The sequence below is a fragment of the Pagrus pagrus genome, assembly GCF_965226575.1.
Source record: "Pagrus pagrus genome assembly, chromosome: 22".
Lineage (NCBI taxonomy): Eukaryota > Metazoa > Chordata > Actinopteri > Spariformes > Sparidae > Pagrus > Pagrus pagrus.
The window spans coordinates 18,001,302-18,019,926 of NC_140204.1; the positions used below are offsets into that span (position 1 = coordinate 18,001,302).

The 18,625-nt window shown below is 43.8% G+C and overlaps 3 protein-coding genes across 4 annotated transcripts; 1 reads left to right on the forward strand and 2 right to left on the reverse strand.

Moving 5' to 3' along the window:
• LOC311251565 (uncharacterized protein) lies at positions 1-5,950 on the reverse strand. Of its 2 annotated transcripts, XM_084344049.1 has the most exons (3): positions 5,857-5,950; positions 4,946-5,107; positions 1-2,256 (listed from the first exon to the last, which is right to left on the reverse strand). In XM_084344049.1, the coding sequence occupies exons 2-3, from the start codon at positions 5,100-5,102 to the stop codon at positions 860-862; spliced, it is 1,554 nt and encodes a 517-aa protein (XP_084200175.1). In that variant the 5' UTR covers positions 5,103-5,107; positions 5,857-5,950; the 3' UTR covers positions 1-859. The 2 variants fall into 2 exon arrangements, with proteins under 2 accessions (XP_084200175.1, XP_084200174.1); XM_084344048.1 differs by lacking the exon at positions 5,857-5,950 and having other exon boundaries at positions 4,946-5,304.
• LOC311251566 (uncharacterized protein) lies at positions 5,926-7,607 on the forward strand. The gene is made up of 3 exons (XM_084344050.1): positions 5,926-6,010; positions 6,105-6,140; positions 6,594-7,607. Exons 1-3 carry the CDS (start codon positions 5,980-5,982, stop codon positions 6,857-6,859), a joined length of 333 nt encoding a protein of 110 aa, XP_084200176.1. The 5' UTR covers positions 5,926-5,979; the 3' UTR covers positions 6,860-7,607.
• Positions 7,440-16,495, reverse strand: LOC311251283 (sialoadhesin-like; the record flags this gene model as incomplete). The annotated part of the gene is made up of 8 exons (XM_084343659.1): positions 7,440-7,522; positions 8,404-8,532; positions 8,997-9,260; positions 10,834-11,130; positions 11,866-12,105; positions 12,437-12,588; positions 13,069-13,177; positions 16,429-16,495. 8 exons carry the CDS (start codon positions 16,493-16,495, stop codon positions 7,440-7,442), a joined length of 1,341 nt encoding a protein of 446 aa, XP_084199785.1.
• Positions 16,496-18,625: the final 2,130 nt, after the last annotated feature.

Genomic DNA, 18,625 nt, shown 5'->3' on the forward strand with positions numbered 1-18,625 from the left:
TACCTTCATACAGAAAGACTTTCTGTTGTTTGTGAATTCTTTATTAGACAAACTGCCGACAACACTGGTGTCACAAACAGGATGCTCGACTGATGACAACAGACACACACAGTCCCTGAAACCTCCGCTGGAAAGAGAGGGTGGAGGAAGGGTTCCAGAGGCCTGAGGACAGGATCGAACCATCCTAGTGTTTGTTGATTAAAAACAACATTCACAGGTGTCTTTCAGCTTCAGAATTCAGAACTGCAAATGCTTGAACACAAGAAAGTCATTTGCTTGCTTGTGATATAATATGGGATTTATGGGAACTGATTTACACCCAAACACAACTTTAACATATTTAAATAGATCACATTCAGTTTCCTCAACAACTCAAACACTGAACAAAACACCAGAACAACCATGAGAACATGCTGCTGGACCGCAGCATTTAACACTTTCTGAGCCTTGTTTCAGACTTCTCACTATCAGTTCGGATCTAAAGATACTTTTTCAAAACGCAGTAACTCCAAACATGTTTGTTTCTCATGGAACAACAATATCAAACTTCCTAGTGTGTCAGTATTTAGACAACATGTTCAACTCTACAGACACATTTGTCATCATCTTGTAGGAAAGTGTTGAACTGTGATGTTTTCACTGGTCTCATCACATTCTTCAGTCTGAGTCTCAGAAGACTCTTCAGGCTTGTCTTCAGACTCTGATTATAAATGTCTACCTGGATCTGAGTTCCTGTGTGAGATAACATGTTGCTGTCACAACAACTATACGGTTTCTCTACTGTGTGAATCCTCGCGTGTCTGACAAGATGTTCCTGTCGACTAAATCTTTTACCACATTCACAACAACTGTGTGGTGTCTATCTTGTGTGAATCCTTGTGTGTCTGATAAGATTTCGCTGTCCGCTGAATCTTTTACCACATCCACAACAGCTAAATGGTTTCTCTCCTGTGTGAATCCTTGTGTGTCTGATAACATGTTGCCGTCGGCTGAATCTTTTACCACATTCACAACAACTGAATGGTTTCTCTCCTGTGTGAATCCATGCGTGTCCGATAAGATCTTGCTTTCGTCTGAATCTTCTACTACATTCACGACAACTGAATGGTTTCTCTCCTGTGTGAATCCTTGTGTGTCTGATAAGATCTTGCCGTTGGCTGAATCTTTTACCACATTCACGACAGCTAAATGGTTTCTCTCCTGTGTGAATCCTTGTGTGTCTGATAAGATTTTGCTGTTGGCTGAATCTTTTACCGCATTCACGACAGCTAAATGGTTTCTCTCCTGTGTGAATCCTTGTGTGTCTGTTAAGATCTCGCTGGTAACTGAATCTCTTACCACATTCACGACAGCTAAATGGTTTCTCTCCTGTGTGAATCCTTGTGTGTCTGATAAGATCTTGCTGTTGGCTGAATCTTTTACCACATTCACGACAGCCAAATGGTTTCTCTCCTGTGTGAATCCTTGCGTGTCTGATAAGACTGGGCTTATGAACGAATCTCTTACCACATTCACTACAGCTAAATGGTTTCTCTCCTGTGTGATTCCTCGCGCAAATCCTCAGTTTTGAGTTCTGGCTAGATCTTTCACCACAGTCAGAGGAAACAAATTGTTCCTTGCCAGTACAGCATCCTCCACCACTTACAGGGACTTCAATGTTTTTCTGAGAGTTTAAACTTGACTGAAGTTCTTTGGTCTCACTCCAATCATCATCACTGTCTTCAGTCTCAGGTTCAGGAGAGTCTTCAGGCTCAGTCTCAGGTTCAGGAGAGTCTTCAGCCTCAGGTTCAGGAGAGTCTTCAGCCTCAGGTTCAGAAGAGTCTTCAGCCTGAGGATCAGGAGAGTCTTCAGCATCAGGTTCAGGAGAGTCTTCAGGCTCAGGTTCAAGAGAGTCTTCAGCCTCAAAATCAGGAGAGTCTTCTGCCCTGTCTTTAGTCTCTGGTTGTAATTGTCTGTAATCTGGCTCTGAGTTCCTGGCTGGTTCTGGTCCATCACAGTCTTCCCCGTCAGCTTCTGTTTCCATCTGTTCAGTTTGTCTTTGATAAAGCTGTGAGGACTGAGGTTTCTCTTCATCATCATCTTCATTCTTCACAGGAACAAGAGTGGATGTGATATCAGCCTCCTCCTGATTAGTCCACAGTTCCTCCTGTTCATCTTTAATGGGTGGGGGCTCTGGGTCCTGCTGGTCCAGACTGGAGCTCCACTCCTGCTGCTTGGGAGAAACCTCTTTCTGACTAAACAACAGCTGCTGGACATCTGCAGGACACAGGAGACAAAAAGACAAGTGTTAGGCCAACAGAAATCAGGTTGATATTAAGCCAAATACTGGAGCAGACAGGTAACTCCACATTGTGTCACTAGAACATTATAAGAGCCACTGATTTACGTGTACGCAAATCTGAGTCTGTGGATTTGCGGTGCAGCACAGCAAAATCTGGGTGAGTCTGAAAATAATTATTAAACAAACCTCAGCTGTCATTAAGCATAAACAGTCACATATTTCGGACAGATCAAAACGGATTACTAAAACGAATAAAACAAAATAATAATAAAAATGTTTTTAAAAAAAGCCCACGTTTTTACTGATACCACTTTTTTGTAAAATAAAACAGTATGATAGGCTAAATAGCCTAACATGACAACTAATTATTGCACATTAAAATTTGAAATAATAATACAAAAAGGCAATTTTATGAGATTGCTGGGTTTCCGAATGTGGTTGGAGCAATTTATTGCACTCATGTGCGTCTGTAGGTACCATCCATGAATGATTCCGCATCATCAATCGCAAAAACTACCACTCGATGAATGTACAGGTGATTTGTGATGCCAAGCTATCACTTTTAAACGTGGTGGCCAGGTGGCCGGGGGGGACACACGATTCTTTTATATTTCAAAACAGCTGTGTTGGCGCGCGGCTGCAGGAGGGCGCACTGCAGAGCCAAAGTCACCTCCTCGGTAAGTAGCTACCCTAGATAAATTGCATTAAACTAAACAAGGTATCAGATGATGAACATTTTGGATGGTTCTTCTAGGTGACAAGGGTTATCCTCTAACAGAATACCTAATAACCCTGCTGGCAAACCCTGCTACAGAGCAGGAACGCAGATTCAATAGTGCGCACACACGCACACGGGTCACAGTGGAGCGCTGCTTCGGGTTGCTGAAGGGCAGGTGGCTCTGTCTCGGACCAGCAGGGGGAACGTTGCTGTATAAGAAAGTGTGAGATATTATTTTGGCCTGTTCAGTTTTGCACAACATTACATTAGTGATGGAGTGCCTTGATGATGTGCCGGCGCAGCCAGATGAGCCAATGCCCATGGAACCGTGGCCAGCACAGCCTCCACTTGGGGCTACACGGAGGAGACAGGACCTCATTCATCACTTTTAGAACGTAAAGTACCTTAAACTCTTGCAAATGCTCTGCAGCATTTAATCAGTAATGTGACGTATTCTAGGGGAAATTGACTAAGGGCATACTAAACACAGACAATGGACAACAATTAGTCATTTAAACATGTCATTAAGGCTTTTTTAGAGTTTCATTCATTTCTTTTAATGTGTTATTTATTGCCTCAAGTGTGCCGACAACTGAGGCCAATAAACTGCATATTTCTATTTGTCTCTCCATCTCGGAAAAGTTTCTCTTCTTGCCAGTGTTTCTTCTCTCCACGGTTGACCTCAGTGGGCGAGGCCTCCGAACCAGCAATATTTAAAGGATAAGTACCGTTTTTTACAACCTGGACCTTATTTCTGGCAAAACATATGGTCATTTACTCACCCAGATAACTTTGGTGTCATTCGGCGTCGTTCGGACGAAATTAGATCCAGTGTAGCGGCGATATATCCATATAATGGGAGAGACGGGGCAGCGACACACAGCCTCTATATAAGCATTATCTGCCACGAAACTAGTTCATTTTATCAATATTTTGTTATGAAATGCTAGCGCTATTAGCCTCTGAGTCCGGGCTCGTCTATTGTCAACATCCGGGGTCTGTAGGCTGATCTACTACCTCTGACCTGGAAGATGTCGTCTCTGAGCTGCGCGCGCACCCGCGACAGCTCGGCTTGTTTACCTGTAGCTGCTACTGCTAGTTTGACCCCGGATGTTGATAACGGACGAGCCCGGACTCAGAGGCTAATAGCGCTAGCATTTCATAACAAAATATTGATGAAATTAACTAGTTTCGTGGCAGATAATGCGTTATATAGAGGCTGTGTGTCGCTGCCCCGTCTCTCCCATTATATGGATATATCGCTGCTACACTGGATCTAATTTCGTCCGAACGACGCCGAATGACACCAAAGTTATCTGGGTGAGTAAGTGATCATATATTTTGCCAGAAATAAGGTCCAGGTTGTAAAAAACGGTAGTTATCCTTTAAGGGCGTAACATGTTAATGACAATCAAATTCAGCTGCGGCATTTATCAAGACCCGATCATTAGTACGCTGGGATTGATCAGATACGAATGTTTCATAAATCACACGTGTGTCCTGTTGAAAGACCAATTCTGCGCTCAGATCTGCACCCGTTTTCACACAAGATTGATAAATGAGGGCCAGTATATCTGCTTTAAATAGCCCACATTTTTATTTTGAAAACAGGAAGTCGGTACACGCTGCAGCCGTCTTCTCCGTGTGTTTACTGTAAAGTCTGCAATACGGGTGCACTTGAAGTGTTGGAGTGGCTTGCGAATGTCTGTCGAATATCCAACTTAAAACTAACTTCACTGAAGTTTTCAGGATGGATTTTGAGTTAATGGGTGACATCACCTGGAAACTAATAATAAAAATTCTCATTTTTCATAACAAATATTCATATAAAATATAAGATGCAGTGAAATCCAATACAAAGAGGTGCGTCTCATTCAACCAGTATATGAAGACAATTCGGCATTGATTTTGAGTCAATGGGTCACGACCTGGTCAACAGAACCAACCTGCTCTGTGTAACCGAAGCTCAGGCGTTAAAGCAGCGTCCAGTAGGTTCCGGTGTCGCTGGTTCTCCTTTGTGGACCGACGCAGTTCCTCCTCAAACAGCCCACATATCTCCTCAGCAGCTGCAGCCAGTCGCTGCTTCACCAACAGTCTCAGCATCTGGACTTTATACTATATCTTCACAGTCACACGAACTCCGTCCAAAACTGTCAGCTCTGTTTACAGCTAGCATGCTAAGCTAACTTGTATATATTTGTAGCTGGCGGGAGATGAGTCAGCGGTCAAACAGCACAAACTCCGTCACACACGTTCATCCAGACTGTCGCTACGTCACCACCATTAACGGGTAATCTCTAATCGATAATCAATAATCTGAATAAAAGCGGTCTGAGCAGCGCGGGTTGGTATGGCAACCCCACTTGGACAAACCTCGCAGCTGCACGTTAACCGAACCCGCCTTTGCTTTTTTCCTAACGTGTAAACACGTCGGACAGATCCGTTTTTTACACAAAGAAAGAAATATCTTCATGTATAACGTTTGCCGAATGAACAAGTAGGCTCAGATAGTTATGAAAGTGTTGTAGACAACGTTTATACAGTTTCTCCTAAAGCGACAAGTCTCAAAATAAACGTTTTTTAAAGGGAGTCTGGTGACTTTCTCCACGGGGACAAAGAAGTAGCCTATACTGGTTACTGTTTAGTGTATTTGTAAAATGTGACATGTTTAGCATCAATGAAATGTTTCTTCTTTCATAAATTGAGTGTAAATGGTGAAATCAGTGCAAACAGTGTGTTGAAACAGCTGCTAAATGTTGGCAGGTAAGACTTTAGCACTTTAGACACAGAAGCAGACAGGCTGGTACAGCCATGCTGCCACAAACTGACACTTTTTACAAGGAAACAAACAACTTACTGTTTTCATTTAATGCTGAATTTACAAGAAGGCTCCAGCGGAGGAGAACAAGACTCTTCCTTCTTCAACAGGACAACAGATTAGAAGTGATGAAGTGTAGATGTCATATGAGTCAGTGTCAGGATGGAGGAAACATGTCTGCTGCGTCTGCTCTGTAAGTACACTTAAACATCAGCTGATGTTTCTCTGAGACGACTGTCCTCCTCTGTGTGTCCTCTCAAACCAACCTGAGTGTCTTTTGTCTTTAGTTGTGACGTCACTGCTGAGCGGCTCCACACACCAAGGTGAGGAAACTTCTTGTGTGACTGATGAAGAGTTATGTAGTCCCTGATAGCACAGTTAGTGTTCAGGACGCTGTTTATGGAGGGAAACAGTTTGCAAACACAATAAAACAGTGAAAACTGTCTGGATGCCCACAGACTGGACGCTGAAGATAAATGTGCTGCTATAAAAATGTCATTGTGAAAGCAGGACTGCACACGCAGCATGATGCAGCCGCTGACAGAGAAAGTGGAGAAACAATATTGACACCTGAGACACATGAAGTCAGATCTGCTGTGTGTTTGACTCCAACTCTGAGAGTAACATTTAAAACATGAGGAGACTCAGAGCCTGAAACACAAAGGAGATCAGTGCACTTCAACAAGGTCTACAGAGACTGTAAGAGGACGAAGATACACTTCTGTCAAAACTGCACATTATCATCTTTAACCACATCTCTCTGTCTCGTCCTCCAGCCTCTCTGAAGATGAGTCCTGACAGCTCTCAGCTGTTTAGAGGACACTCTGTCTCTCTGAGGTGTGAGGAGGACGACAGCTCTGATGGATGGATGGTGAGGAGGAACGCGAGTGTAGACACCAGGACTCAGTGTAGACCTGATCCCTTCTGGGACATCGGCAAAATCAAGACATCTGACAGTGGAGTTTACTGGTGTGAGTCCACAGAGGGAGCAGCCAGTAACAGCATCAACATCTCTGTCTCTGGTAAGATGAGGCTGTTGTAACTCCACCAGGTCTGAACACTGAGTCTGTCTTCACCTTTTCACTTTGGCTGAGCCTGAGAGAGACAAAGACAAGAAGACAGACAGGTGACCTTCAGGAGGCTAACAACACTGGGTGGAGCACTGAGTCTGCCTCCTCAACATGTTTTTAATCTGTCAGTCTGAGATTATTTCAGCATGTATAGATGATAATTCAGGTCAATGTGCCAAATATTTCTAAAGTGAGCTTGTTGTGATGAAGTGTTGCTGAGGACAGGACAGGACAGTGAGACTGGCTGTGTGAGTCAGAGGATCCATCAAGCTGAGTTTGATGCTGTGAAATCAGACTTTAACTATTAACCAATACTTATTCTTATATAAAGTGTCACATGAGTCACACTGTTACATTTACAGTATTTATTAAACATTCACAACTATTACACCGAAAGCATCAAGACAACAAAGAAACACATTAAAACATCAAACTATGGAAAACATCGAAACATTCAGACTGAAGTTTTGAACAAAATGTTGAATAAAGAGTAAAAAAGGAGCAGAGAGAAAAACACAACAAGTCATTTTATTACAAAACATGAACTTCAGCTCAGAAATCATGCTGGATGGTGACGTCATCGTACGGCTGGTCCACCTCCTCAGCATCCTCGCTCAGAACCGGACGCTTCCTTCCTGCAGAGTTAATAGTTAACGGGTCAATCATCTGATTGATGGTTTGACAACAGATTGTGTTTAACTAAAGCATGCTGTATAAATAAAGTTTGATTGATTGACTGCTGACTGGAGCTGGAGGGGAAACGTGCTTTACTTCATGAACATAACGTTACAGAGAGGAGAGAGAGAACCAGAACCAGAACCAGAACCAGAGTCTCTGCTGAGCGGAGACGAGGTGATGCTTTAAAGTTTCCTTCCTCTCTCTCTGACTCTCTCCTGGAAGTTGTAGCAACAAGCAACCACATGAAACACACTGTTAGCTTGAACATTAATGTAAGTACACAACTCAACAGCATACAGAACAAAGGTCTAAATGTTTTAAGACTTTTTAAGTCAGAAATCTGACATATTTTTTCTTTAAACAACAGATGAACACACATAGAGACCCGTCCTTTTATCAAGGCAGCTGTGAATGTACAACTCATGATTTTAGTCTGCTAGCAGACCCGTCAGCGTCAGCTGCATTTTCGGTGATAATTAGCTAATGTAAGCATGCTAACACGCTAAAATAACACAGGGAACATAGTTAACACTATAGATGGTAAACATCAGCATGCTAGCATTTAGCCTGAGAACCAGAGATGTTTTATTAAAACCTGGACACAGTGTTGGGAGCACACTTGAATAGAGAGAAAATAATTGAATTGTGCTTCTAGACTTTACAAATGTTATTGGACCGAACAGCTGACAGAGTCATTTCTCGGGTATTTGGGTATTTTCATACTCGAGCATTTTTGGCTTCAAGACGCCACCGAGGAGTTTTCATAGGAATGAACGTGGCTCCGCCTCCAACACTGTGTCCAGGTTTAATATAACATCCTTGGTATAGTCAGTGTTACCTGTGAGCATCTGGTGAAGTAACGGCACCATGAAGTAAGTGGAGATGCAGTATGGAGCGATCTTCAGCACGTAGCAGATCCCTTTCAGCACAGACAGCCTCAGAGCTGCAGTGGGCGTGTCCAGAGGATCTAGACAAACAAACACACCTGGTCAGGTTGACGTCTTAAAAGACATTATGAGACACAGTTCAGCAAACATGGAAGAAGGATGAGCCTCTGCACATCTGAGCCGACTTTGAGATGAGATTTAGTTTTTACAGTGAATCCAAACCAACAATCACAACGTTGGACAACAATTAAAACATGAAGCTTCACTTCAAACATGCAGAATTACAGCAGTGTTATCATTTCATATGGGTCGATTCAGGTGGAGTCGAGGCTGGTCGGGTCTATTTGGGATGGAGTCTGGGTCAGTCAAAATTGGTTGATTCTAGTTCAGTCGAGTCAGATTGGGTTGATTTAAGTGGAGTCCAGTTGGGTCAGGTTGAGTCGGTTCAACTGCAGTGTGGTGTGTGTGATTTGGTTGCTTCAGGTCAGATTTGGTCAACTTGATGGGAGCCTGGTCCCCTCAGGTCGGGTGGATTCACACTAACCTAAAACAAACAGCTCGCTGGATGAAGACTCTCCATGACTGCTGATGTTACACTTGTAGAGGCCTTCATCAGACCTGGAAACATTTTGGATGGTCATGTGACCTGTAGGTTCAGTCCTGATGAAGGAGCCATCTTTAAAGAAACCAGCTGGGAGGATGGAGGGACCCTTGGATGTTAATGGGGGTTTCGGTGCCTTACAGGTCAGAGTGACATCATCTCCCGTCCTCACAGGGAGGACAGGACTCCTCAGGATCACTTTATTATCTGAACACAGAGACAGTGAGTTGGTTGCATTAGTGATTAGCTTTTAGCGAAGATAAATGCTAACTGTACGAGTGTTAAACTAGTTTATCTAGAGGGTATACTTGTTACTGCATGTGCACAACCACTGACTGCAGGTATAACTGTTTTGTAGCTAACATTAACTGAACCAAATGGCAAAGCTAATTTTAGCATGCTAATATTAAATAATAGAAGAGGTCAGCTGGAGCTCTGTTCTGAGGTAAAACTTGATAAATGCTGTTTAATAATGATTCAATCTGGAAGAAACCACAACAAACCTCAAATAATCAAAAGTTATGCTAGTAGCATTTGAGGAAACAACAAATCAATGTCAGTTAGCTTAGCATAACCAGATATAGAATAGAATCTTTATTTTGTCAGTTGTCTTTTACATGCGACATGCAAACACACCTGAAATTAGTCCTCTGCATTTAACCCATCACTAACTACACATTGTAAGTACACACTGCAAACTAGGAGCAGTGGGCTGCCATGACAGGTGCCCGGGGAGCACATGGGGGTTTTGGTGCCTTGCTCAAGGGCATCTCGGCAGAATTTCCCCATTGTGGGATTAAAATAATATAATAATAATAAAATAAATAAACCCAGGTGTGAACTGGCACCTCTTCAGCTACCAGTCCACTTCCATATTGTGGTCTGTGGCTGGACTTGAGCCGGCCACCCTCCGGTCCCCAAGCCAAGTCTATACCGACTGAGCTACTGCCGCCCCATTTCCCAGCATCTCAGAAATCTCCCGCCTCAAAACGTCACCCTCCAAGCAGACCACAGGGGGGTGACAGAAGGATGCACAGGGACACCGAGCGTAACCGCCATGTCCACCACCTGGGTCCAGATAGGCCTGCAGACAGTCAGAGTTGTAGAAGGACATGTGCAGAACTCTTGGCCCAGAATTATGACCAGCCAGCACATTGCTCAGATGATGACCACAGCTTCTCTGACCACAATCATAATCCCTTAGATAGTGACAGCGCCTCAGAACACCTTTCTGCGTTCACTTCTGGTAACTAACAACTCGATCCTTCCTGTACTGACCGTCAGCAATATGTTACTTACTTTCTCACAGTCACAACAGGAAACCTTGGATTTGTTAGCAACAGCAGCACACTCAACCATTCTGAACTTAGTAAAAGCCAAACACCATGCTACTGAGAATGTATTCTGGTTGGACACAGACGCCACTGTCCACCTTCATAAATACACTGCGAATACACACTACACAGCAGATAAGCTGAATGGAGACATCTGATGTTTAAATCATCTCCAGCTGCTTCAGTTGTTTAGCAGAATGCTGCAACTCTGTTTTACTGTGAAGCTCCAGAAGTGTTACTGTGTGTATGTAACTTGCTATTTTTTTAGCGTGTAGGTTGCTAACTTGTGGTTTCCTGTTGAGAGTTCAGGGATTGTGAAGAAACTAGTGAAAGAGAAGAGAAATAGCTAACAACAACCTTCATCTGCGTTAGTCTGCCAACACTTCAGCTTAATGTTTTGATGAATCAACAGGAGAAGGTTTTGTCATTGGTCACTGCTCTCCTACCGAACACCGTGAAGCTGACGGAGTTGCTCCGCTGCCTCGCAGGAGACTCACACCAGTAAACTCCACTGTCAGTCTTCTTGACTGTTATGAGGATGCAGCCAACGTTGGTGGGAGTTCCCCATTTCCTTCCACAGGTTTGAAGGCTGAGCTTGCCATGCGAGCTGGCGGTGTTCACGGCCCTCCTGACCTCCCATCCGTTAGAGCGGCTGTTGTCACCACAGGTCAGAGTTACATTCTCATACTCGTACAGCTGAGACGAGTCTGGTGACACTGAGAGCAAGGCTGGGGGAGAATCATCTGGGGACACAGAAAAAGGCTGTTCAGACCTGCTATCAAAACATCTGTCCTGAGCGATCCGATCACACCTGTACAGCTCGGAGAACAGGTGTGTTCGGATCACTCAGACCACATTCAGAGGTGGTCTGAGCTGAGTGTGACCACATTGAAGGACCGCTGCCTCAACTGACGTCCTCAGAGAAAGAGGAAGAAGAAGAATTAGAAGAAGAAGAAGAAGAAGAAGAAGAAGACACAACAACAGGCAGAATGGACTACACACAGTCTGTTTGAACTGATCCAACCATTGAACTAGTAACCACAACATCACCAGACTCCCTTAACAAATGTGTCAGTTTAGTGAGTTGTTGAGTTGGAGACACTTTATAAACTTTGTGAAACTCTGTCTCTGACTAATTCTTTATTATTTGTTCCTTCTTGTAAATTCAGCAGATGTTCTACATGAACTTCTTTCTGTTTTTGAGTAGAAACATGGACTGAGCTGAACACTTGTGATGGATGGTGATACAGCCTCAAAGACTTTCTGAGGGGCTTCAGGGGCAGTTCCTCTAACCTCCACTAGATGCTGCTCAAATAAAAGGTTGAAGCCACAAACTTCTCTGTAGAGTCAACAGCTCTCTCCTCAGTACATACTGTACATGTAATGTGAGTCATTCACTGAAGGTTACATTGTGTTTTATAGTGTTCCTCACATGTTCTACAGGACATAGAAAGTGAAACAGAGATCCTGGTCTTTACCTTTTATCCCCAGCCAGCTGGAAGGAGACTCTCCATGACTGCTGGTGTTACACATGTAGAGGCCTTCATCAGACCTGGAAACATGGTGGATGGTCATGTGACCTGTAGGCTCAGTCCTGATGAAGGAGCCATCTTTATAGAAACCAGCTGAGAGGTTGGAGGTCCATGTTGTACAGGTCAGAGTGACATCATCTCCCTCCATCACAGGGAGGACAGGACTCTGCAGGATCACTGCTCCACCTCAACACAGAGACAAACTACAACACTTCATCCACCTTCACACTGTCTGATCAATAGCTGCTGATACATTTACAAACTGAGACAGAAGCTGTGTTGAAGGATGGGCTGCTGGCTGGATCATCTTACAAACCATGATTCACTTCCTTCTATCAGTTCCCATTTAAACAATTCATGTGAATCAGAACCGGCTGCTGACTTCATAGACTCATGAGTCTCACATGTCGCATGGATTTCAAATCTGGGGTTTCAAATCCGGGTGAAGAAGTGTCCAGAAACAGGAAGCAGAACAGGAAGTGTCCACGAGTCTCATGTGTCATGTTATGAATCTTACCAGTGACAGTGATGTTGATGGCGTTGCTGCTGTCTCTGTGTTTGGACTGACACCAGTACACGCCGCTGTCGGACAGTTTGGTGGTCAGTATGGTGCAGACGGAGGACTCCTGGCTGCCCCAGTCTTTGCCACACTCGGACAAAACCTCTGAACTGGGAAACACAGACACACGACAGATACCATCACATCACAGTAGATCTGTTTCAGTACAGTGGACTGTAGTGAAGCTCTGGTGATCCCGACTGATCCTGTCTGAACTTCATCAACAAAGTTAAGTAGTAGAAATTGACATTTGATGTAATTTGGCGCCCCCCACAGTTTCTGAGTGCGATTACATTGTGGTGAATACAAATCCCAGGTCTGTACCAGTGTGTCAGATGTAACGTAGGTCAGAAACAAAACTCATCATGTCATTATAATGTTAGGTGTTGAAGTAGCCCAGTGGTCCTACCCTCTCACTGGAGCTGGAAGCGCCCTACATGCTCATCACTTACATCTGAATGTTGTCTGGGTTGGGTCATCAGAGATTATCAACAATCACAATGAAACCAGAAAAACCTTCAGAGAGAGTCATCGTCGAGGGAAGTCTATCAGATTTATTGTTGAAAGCAGCTTGTTGGTGGTGAACTAACCCGGTTGTGTATCTCCACACTGTCCACTGACCGGCGCCGTGCTCACAGCTCACAGTCATCTGCCTGTACTCGCTGAACTGAGACACGTCGGGGCTGACGGTCACACGGGCTGCAGGAGACACAAACACACCTTTACTCTGTAAACGTGTCAGCTTCTTCAGGACATGCAGGTAAAGAGTCTAATTTAACTTAGATTAGCTGACTAAAATAACTTAGGTGAACTAAAGAACAAAAAAAGAGTGAAATACCTTTTCATTTATTATATTTACCTCAATATTAAGAATCTGCAGAGTATTTTTTGTTTTGTGTACTGTATTTTATATGTGTGTTTTGCATTCAGTAATTGTGGGGAGTAATTGCTCCCCACTCCTTAGAACCTAGAACTAGTCCAGTGGCGCAGTAAGTTGCCAACATTTTGTGACTCCTCACTTGTCTCTCCTGGTAAAATTCATTAAAATAATTAACGATAATTGTACACCATCAGTATCTTTGTTTGTATCTGATTTTTGCATAATTTGGATTTTAGAAATGTGTCTCAGACAGTGCAAGTGAATACAATAAGATATTATATTTTAACTGTTATGTCTTACACTTCCATTCTAACATATATTTTTTAAATATGAAATTTATATCACCAAATATATTATGTGCTTTTGTAATCACTCAGAAACATTTGTAGGCCTATTTAGTAATTAGGTCTATAAATGGCCTTGAATTGTTTGAATATGATGGGGTTATGATAAGGTTTGGCTGTTTTTGTTTGTTTTGACCAGCACAGGGACACAATGGACAATTACACCTCTCTTTCTCTTACCTCCATCACCTCTCTCTCTCTTTCTCTCAGTCTCCTTTCCAGTTCAAAAGTTCAGCTTTGCCTGATGTCGTCTTTTCATTTTCATCTGTCAGTGAATGAATAAACACATGGTCAACTGATGGCCTATTTACATGCTACCACAGTCTGCTAGAATTAAGTCATGAAAATACCAAGGCTAGCTACTGGGCAGAGTTTACACAGATGACGCAATCCAAGGATGGAAAAGCACCAACGTCTCCATAACAACGCATTCTTACACCACTCGTTGTAACAGTCAGTAAATTTGCGTTTGTTTTTGTAACTTTATTACCAGACCTGTTTTAACTGATGCTGTATAGACGCTGGTCTTTTTCAGAACTGAGTTAATAAGTATGTCTCTGCCTCTCCTTTGGCAATCACACTGACCTGACGGCAGCTGGACTGACTGATTAACAGGGGCGTTTCCTCATATGGGCAAATGGCGGGATTTGTGGAGGGGCGGCATAAGCAAAAAAAAAAAAAAAGAGCAGACAGTCGCCCACAGTAACCAGCTCTGTAACAGCTGCCTCTGGGCTTATCTCGTCGGATCCACCCCGATGCCGACCCGTACTGGCTGCCTTAAATTTGTTTGCATTCATTACATCCAGTTTTTGTATTGCTCATTTACACGTCAAGTCAATGAGAATCAGAAATACTTTATTATCCCGGAGGGATACAGGCAGGAATGATTTCCTGTGGCGCTCTGTGGTGCATCTTGGTGGGATAAGTCTAGTGCTGAATGTACTCCTGTGGCTGACCACCACGTCATGGAGTGGATGAGAGCCATTGTCCAAGATGACATGTAACTTGGACAGCATCCTCCTCTCTGACACCACCGTCACAGAGTCCAGCTCCACTCCCACAACGCCACTGGCCTTGCAGATCAGTCTGTTCAACCTTTTTGCGTCCACTACCTTCAGCCTGCTGCCCCAGCACACAACAGCATACATAATCTGAGATTACCGAATTGAATTTATTAAAATAAATGTTCCTGGTTTCGTTGAATGTTTTACATTGTAGGAGAAAGTGCATCTCTGTCTCAACCTCACCTGTCAGCAGTGACCACATGTTCTGTTCTGTCTCTCCTCCTCAGCTCCATCTCTCCTCAGCTCTGTCTCTCCTCCTCAGCTCCATCTCTCCTGCTCAGCTCCATCTCTCTCCTCAGCTCCATCTCTCCTCCTCAGCTCCATCTCTCCTCGTCAGCTCTGTCTCTCCTCCTCAGCTCTGTCTCTCCTCCTCAGATCTGTCTCTCCTCCTCAGCTCTGTCTCTCCTCCTCAGCTCCATCTCTCTCCTCCTCAGCTCCATCTCTCCTCCTCCCCTGTCTTAGAAAGGCTTGTTCCTTGCTTTCCTGTTTGCAAACTCAGTCACAATCTTATCAAAGTCCAAGTTCCTGACAAGCTGAGACTCAATGGCCATCAGTGACAGTGCACAAAGGCGCTGTTGTGTTTGCGTTGTTCGAAGTTCATTCTTAATTCTTGCCATCTGTGAAAACGATCTTTCTCCTTCACAGTTTGTGACTGGCAGTGTCAGAAAAATACATAGGGCTACAAACACATTGGGGAAAATTGATTGCAGACCATGTTTCAAGAGCACCTGCAGCAGTTTTGGAGGAGACTTATCTTGTTCGCTCTGCACAAAGCATCTGAACTGTATGATTTCATCTGCCAGGTTCTGATCTAAATCAGAAGGGTATAACGCACAGAGTGCATCAGCCTGTTTATGAACAGTGGGCAAATCATCAGATTCCAAGTTCAGCAGAATCCCAAATCTGTCAGTGATGTTCTTGTATGCCTCCATTCTGTGGGCTAAACAGCTGCTTAGCTTGTCAATGATGACATTGAACGTTTTTATTTCATATCGCTCCCGGGCTTTCAGTGTTACCTCATGCTCTGTAGATTCATCCGGAAGTGCTTTGCGCCTCTTGACCCTCTGTAGTTCATCACAATATGACTGGCACACACCAGGAATGCTCTTTGCAGCTCTTTCAAAATGGTCAAATTGGTCTCGCAGTGATACAACCCATGATCTCAAAGATCCAGGTCAGCCTTTTGCAGTGCTTCACTTGTCACTTTAAATCTGCTTAAGACACTGTCCCAAAACTGTGCCATAAACGACATATCAAGACTGCCTCATTTTGAGCACAGTGCTGCTGCCTCATTGCGTGTTTCACCTTTTTCTCCCATATCCGATGAAATGCTCTGAAGTACATCCCTTATTTGTGCATAATTTCTACTAAGTGCCCTAGATGCATCTGCACGGCAACTCCAACGTGTTGATGATAGTGATTTCAATGTCATGTCTACCTTGATGTCTGCATTATTGAAGATTCTGTTCCATCTTTGAGTGGAAGCTGCACAAAAGGCATATAGGGACTGCATGAGGTCAAAAAAATGACTTGCATCTTGACAGCTGCCTTCAATACTGTTGACACCCACCAAATTTAGAGCTAGGCAGGGTATATAATCGATTAAGGGGTTCTTGTTCTTCAAGTGAGCCTGCAGCCCATTATAACGTCCAGACATGTTACTTGCCTTATCATATGCCTGGCCTCTGCAGTTTGCAAGATCTAGGCCTAAACTGTCAAGCATAGCCATTACAGTATTGTCCAAGCTCTCCCCTGTGTGATTCTCAATTGGCTCAAAGCCAACAAATCGCTCTATTATTTTTCCTTCTTCATTCACAAATCGAAAAATGAAGGTCAGTTGGTCAATATGTGACAGATCAGTAGTGGAGTCCACAATCACAGAAAAGTACTTGGCATGCTGTATCTCTGCAGCTATGGTAGCCTTCACTTTGTCGCCCATTTGCTTTATCAACTCCTCATATATAGTGGATGAAACATAGGATGTGCTTCCCCTTCCCTTTTGACCATACTACTTCATGTGTTCAGCCAGGAAAGGATCAAACTGTGAAATGACCTCCAGAATGCCAAGAAAGTTACCATTGTGTGGTGATCCAATAAGTTCATCATCACCACGGAAAGGCAGCCCCCTTTCACTTAAAAACTTAATGACAGCCACGACACGTGTCAGCACCTGGCGCTAGTAGCGCATCTCTCCCTCCAGTTGTTGCACTAGTTGAGCGTTCACAGTCCCGCTCCCGCTGACAGATGAGCGCCGAAGCAATGCTAGCATACAACTACAATGCTCTGTGCTTTTCTCATGATCCCGCACACATTCAGGGTGTTTCCAGTCAGAGAAGCCACTAACAAATTGATGTTTCTGTGTTGAAAAGAGCATGCAGGCAAAGCAATAAATGTTACCTGTAGATGGTGAATATGTCATCCAGTCACGGGAAACTCTTTCCCCATTTGGTAAACGGCAGTAGATCAGATCGTTCGTGAAGGAGCGCACTTTACCGCCCAAACCGCCATCATGAGTTGAGGCCGGGTATTTGCTCGTTCTGTTATGAAACGCAGCAGGTCCACGTTCGATTAGGGCAGTGCGAGCATTTTCGTTAATTTCGCCCCACAATGCCGGATCCGACACCTGGTACATCCACTCATGCGAGCTGCCGGTGAAAGTACCGGATGTGCTCGGGCTGCCATTTCGGCTCACACCGGTGCTGTGACTGCAGCTAGCAACAGGCTGACACACGCTTCCTCTTAAAAAAGGTCACAAAGCCACGGAGTAGTTGATCCTTCTCCCCCCCAGAACAAAGAGCAATGACACCACAGACTTTAGCTTTAGTGTTCTAATTAGAAAATGTAATATTCATTGGAAACTAGCAAATGCTAACTACAACTTTTCGTCCATCTGCAGTGGAGATGAATGTCTGCTACAGTCACTTTCTTGGTTCAGAATCATGGTGCTACAGGATGCTCAGACAAAGTCTAAAAAAGTCATTTCTAATGGCATGAAAAGTGATCTGCAGCAAGCATTTTCTTTGACTCACTAATGAATTCAAACCTCACGCTAGTGGCCATTTTTTGGCAAACTGCACCTGTTGTCTTTTGTTGTCACAAAAAAGCATTTCATTCATTCCCTCAAAAAAAAGAAAAGAAAAAAGGAAAACAAACAAGAAACTTAACATTTACAAATATTTTGTCTGTTTGATTCTTACACTTAAAAATGTACAGTTTTGATCCTCTTCCAGATGTTCTGTCTGTCTCTGTCCTGCCACCCAGTTTGGTATTTTTCTTCACACATCCATTTTCCTCAGAGTGGGCAGACCGCAGTGAATCTGTCACAATAGCGCCCTCCAGTGTTAGCTTATAAAATAGACAAGGAAAAAGAACAGAGCAAACTAAATACCTTTGTTTCTGTTCTCACCTCCAGTGGTGTCATTGTAGCTGTGTTGTGGTGAGGTTTACTTCACAAGCCCTCACTGCCCCCTTACCTTCAGGAGTGAGTACAAAAGGGTTCACATGGATCTGATCAGACATGTCAGATCATCCGTAGCAAGGTGTCCTCCTGGCAAACATTGTGGGTAGAAAGATGGCCGTGCCTTTTAATGTCCTTATTTACTAGAGATCAGTTCATCCTCCCTTTTGATTTCTACATTTAAGGCTGTGAGTCTTTCCACTCTCTTCCCAGAGTTTCATTTCCACAGTGTGCACCTGTTCTTGTGCTGCTGTCCATCATCTGTTCCACAGCATTTATCCACCTGCAGCACAACCAAGTCAGTTGTTTTGTGTTTTACATTGTGCACATCTCCCTCCAGTGGGCTTACAAAATCTCTGACAGGAGTAGCCAGGCAGAGATCCTTTTATACCTGACCTTATC

Excerpts from the sequence above, each read along its gene's own strand:
- LOC311251565 (XM_084344049.1), bottom strand. The coding sequence starts at position 5,102 with ATGCTGAGACTGTTGGTGAAGCAGCGACTGGCTGCAGCTGCTGAGGAG. Across the intron at positions 2,257-4,945 it reads GCTTCGGTTACACAGAGCAG|ATGTCCAGCAGCTGTTGTTT; the intron begins GTTGGTTCTGTT and ends TGTGTCCTGCAG.
- LOC311251566 (XM_084344050.1), top strand. The coding sequence starts at position 5,980 with ATGGAGGAAACATGTCTGCTGCGTCTGCTCT. Across the intron at positions 6,011-6,104 it reads ATGTCTGCTGCGTCTGCTCT|TTGTGACGTCACTGCTGAGC; the intron begins GTAAGTACACTT and ends TTTTGTCTTTAG. Across the intron at positions 6,141-6,593 it reads GAGCGGCTCCACACACCAAG|CCTCTCTGAAGATGAGTCCT; the intron begins GTGAGGAAACTT and ends CTCGTCCTCCAG.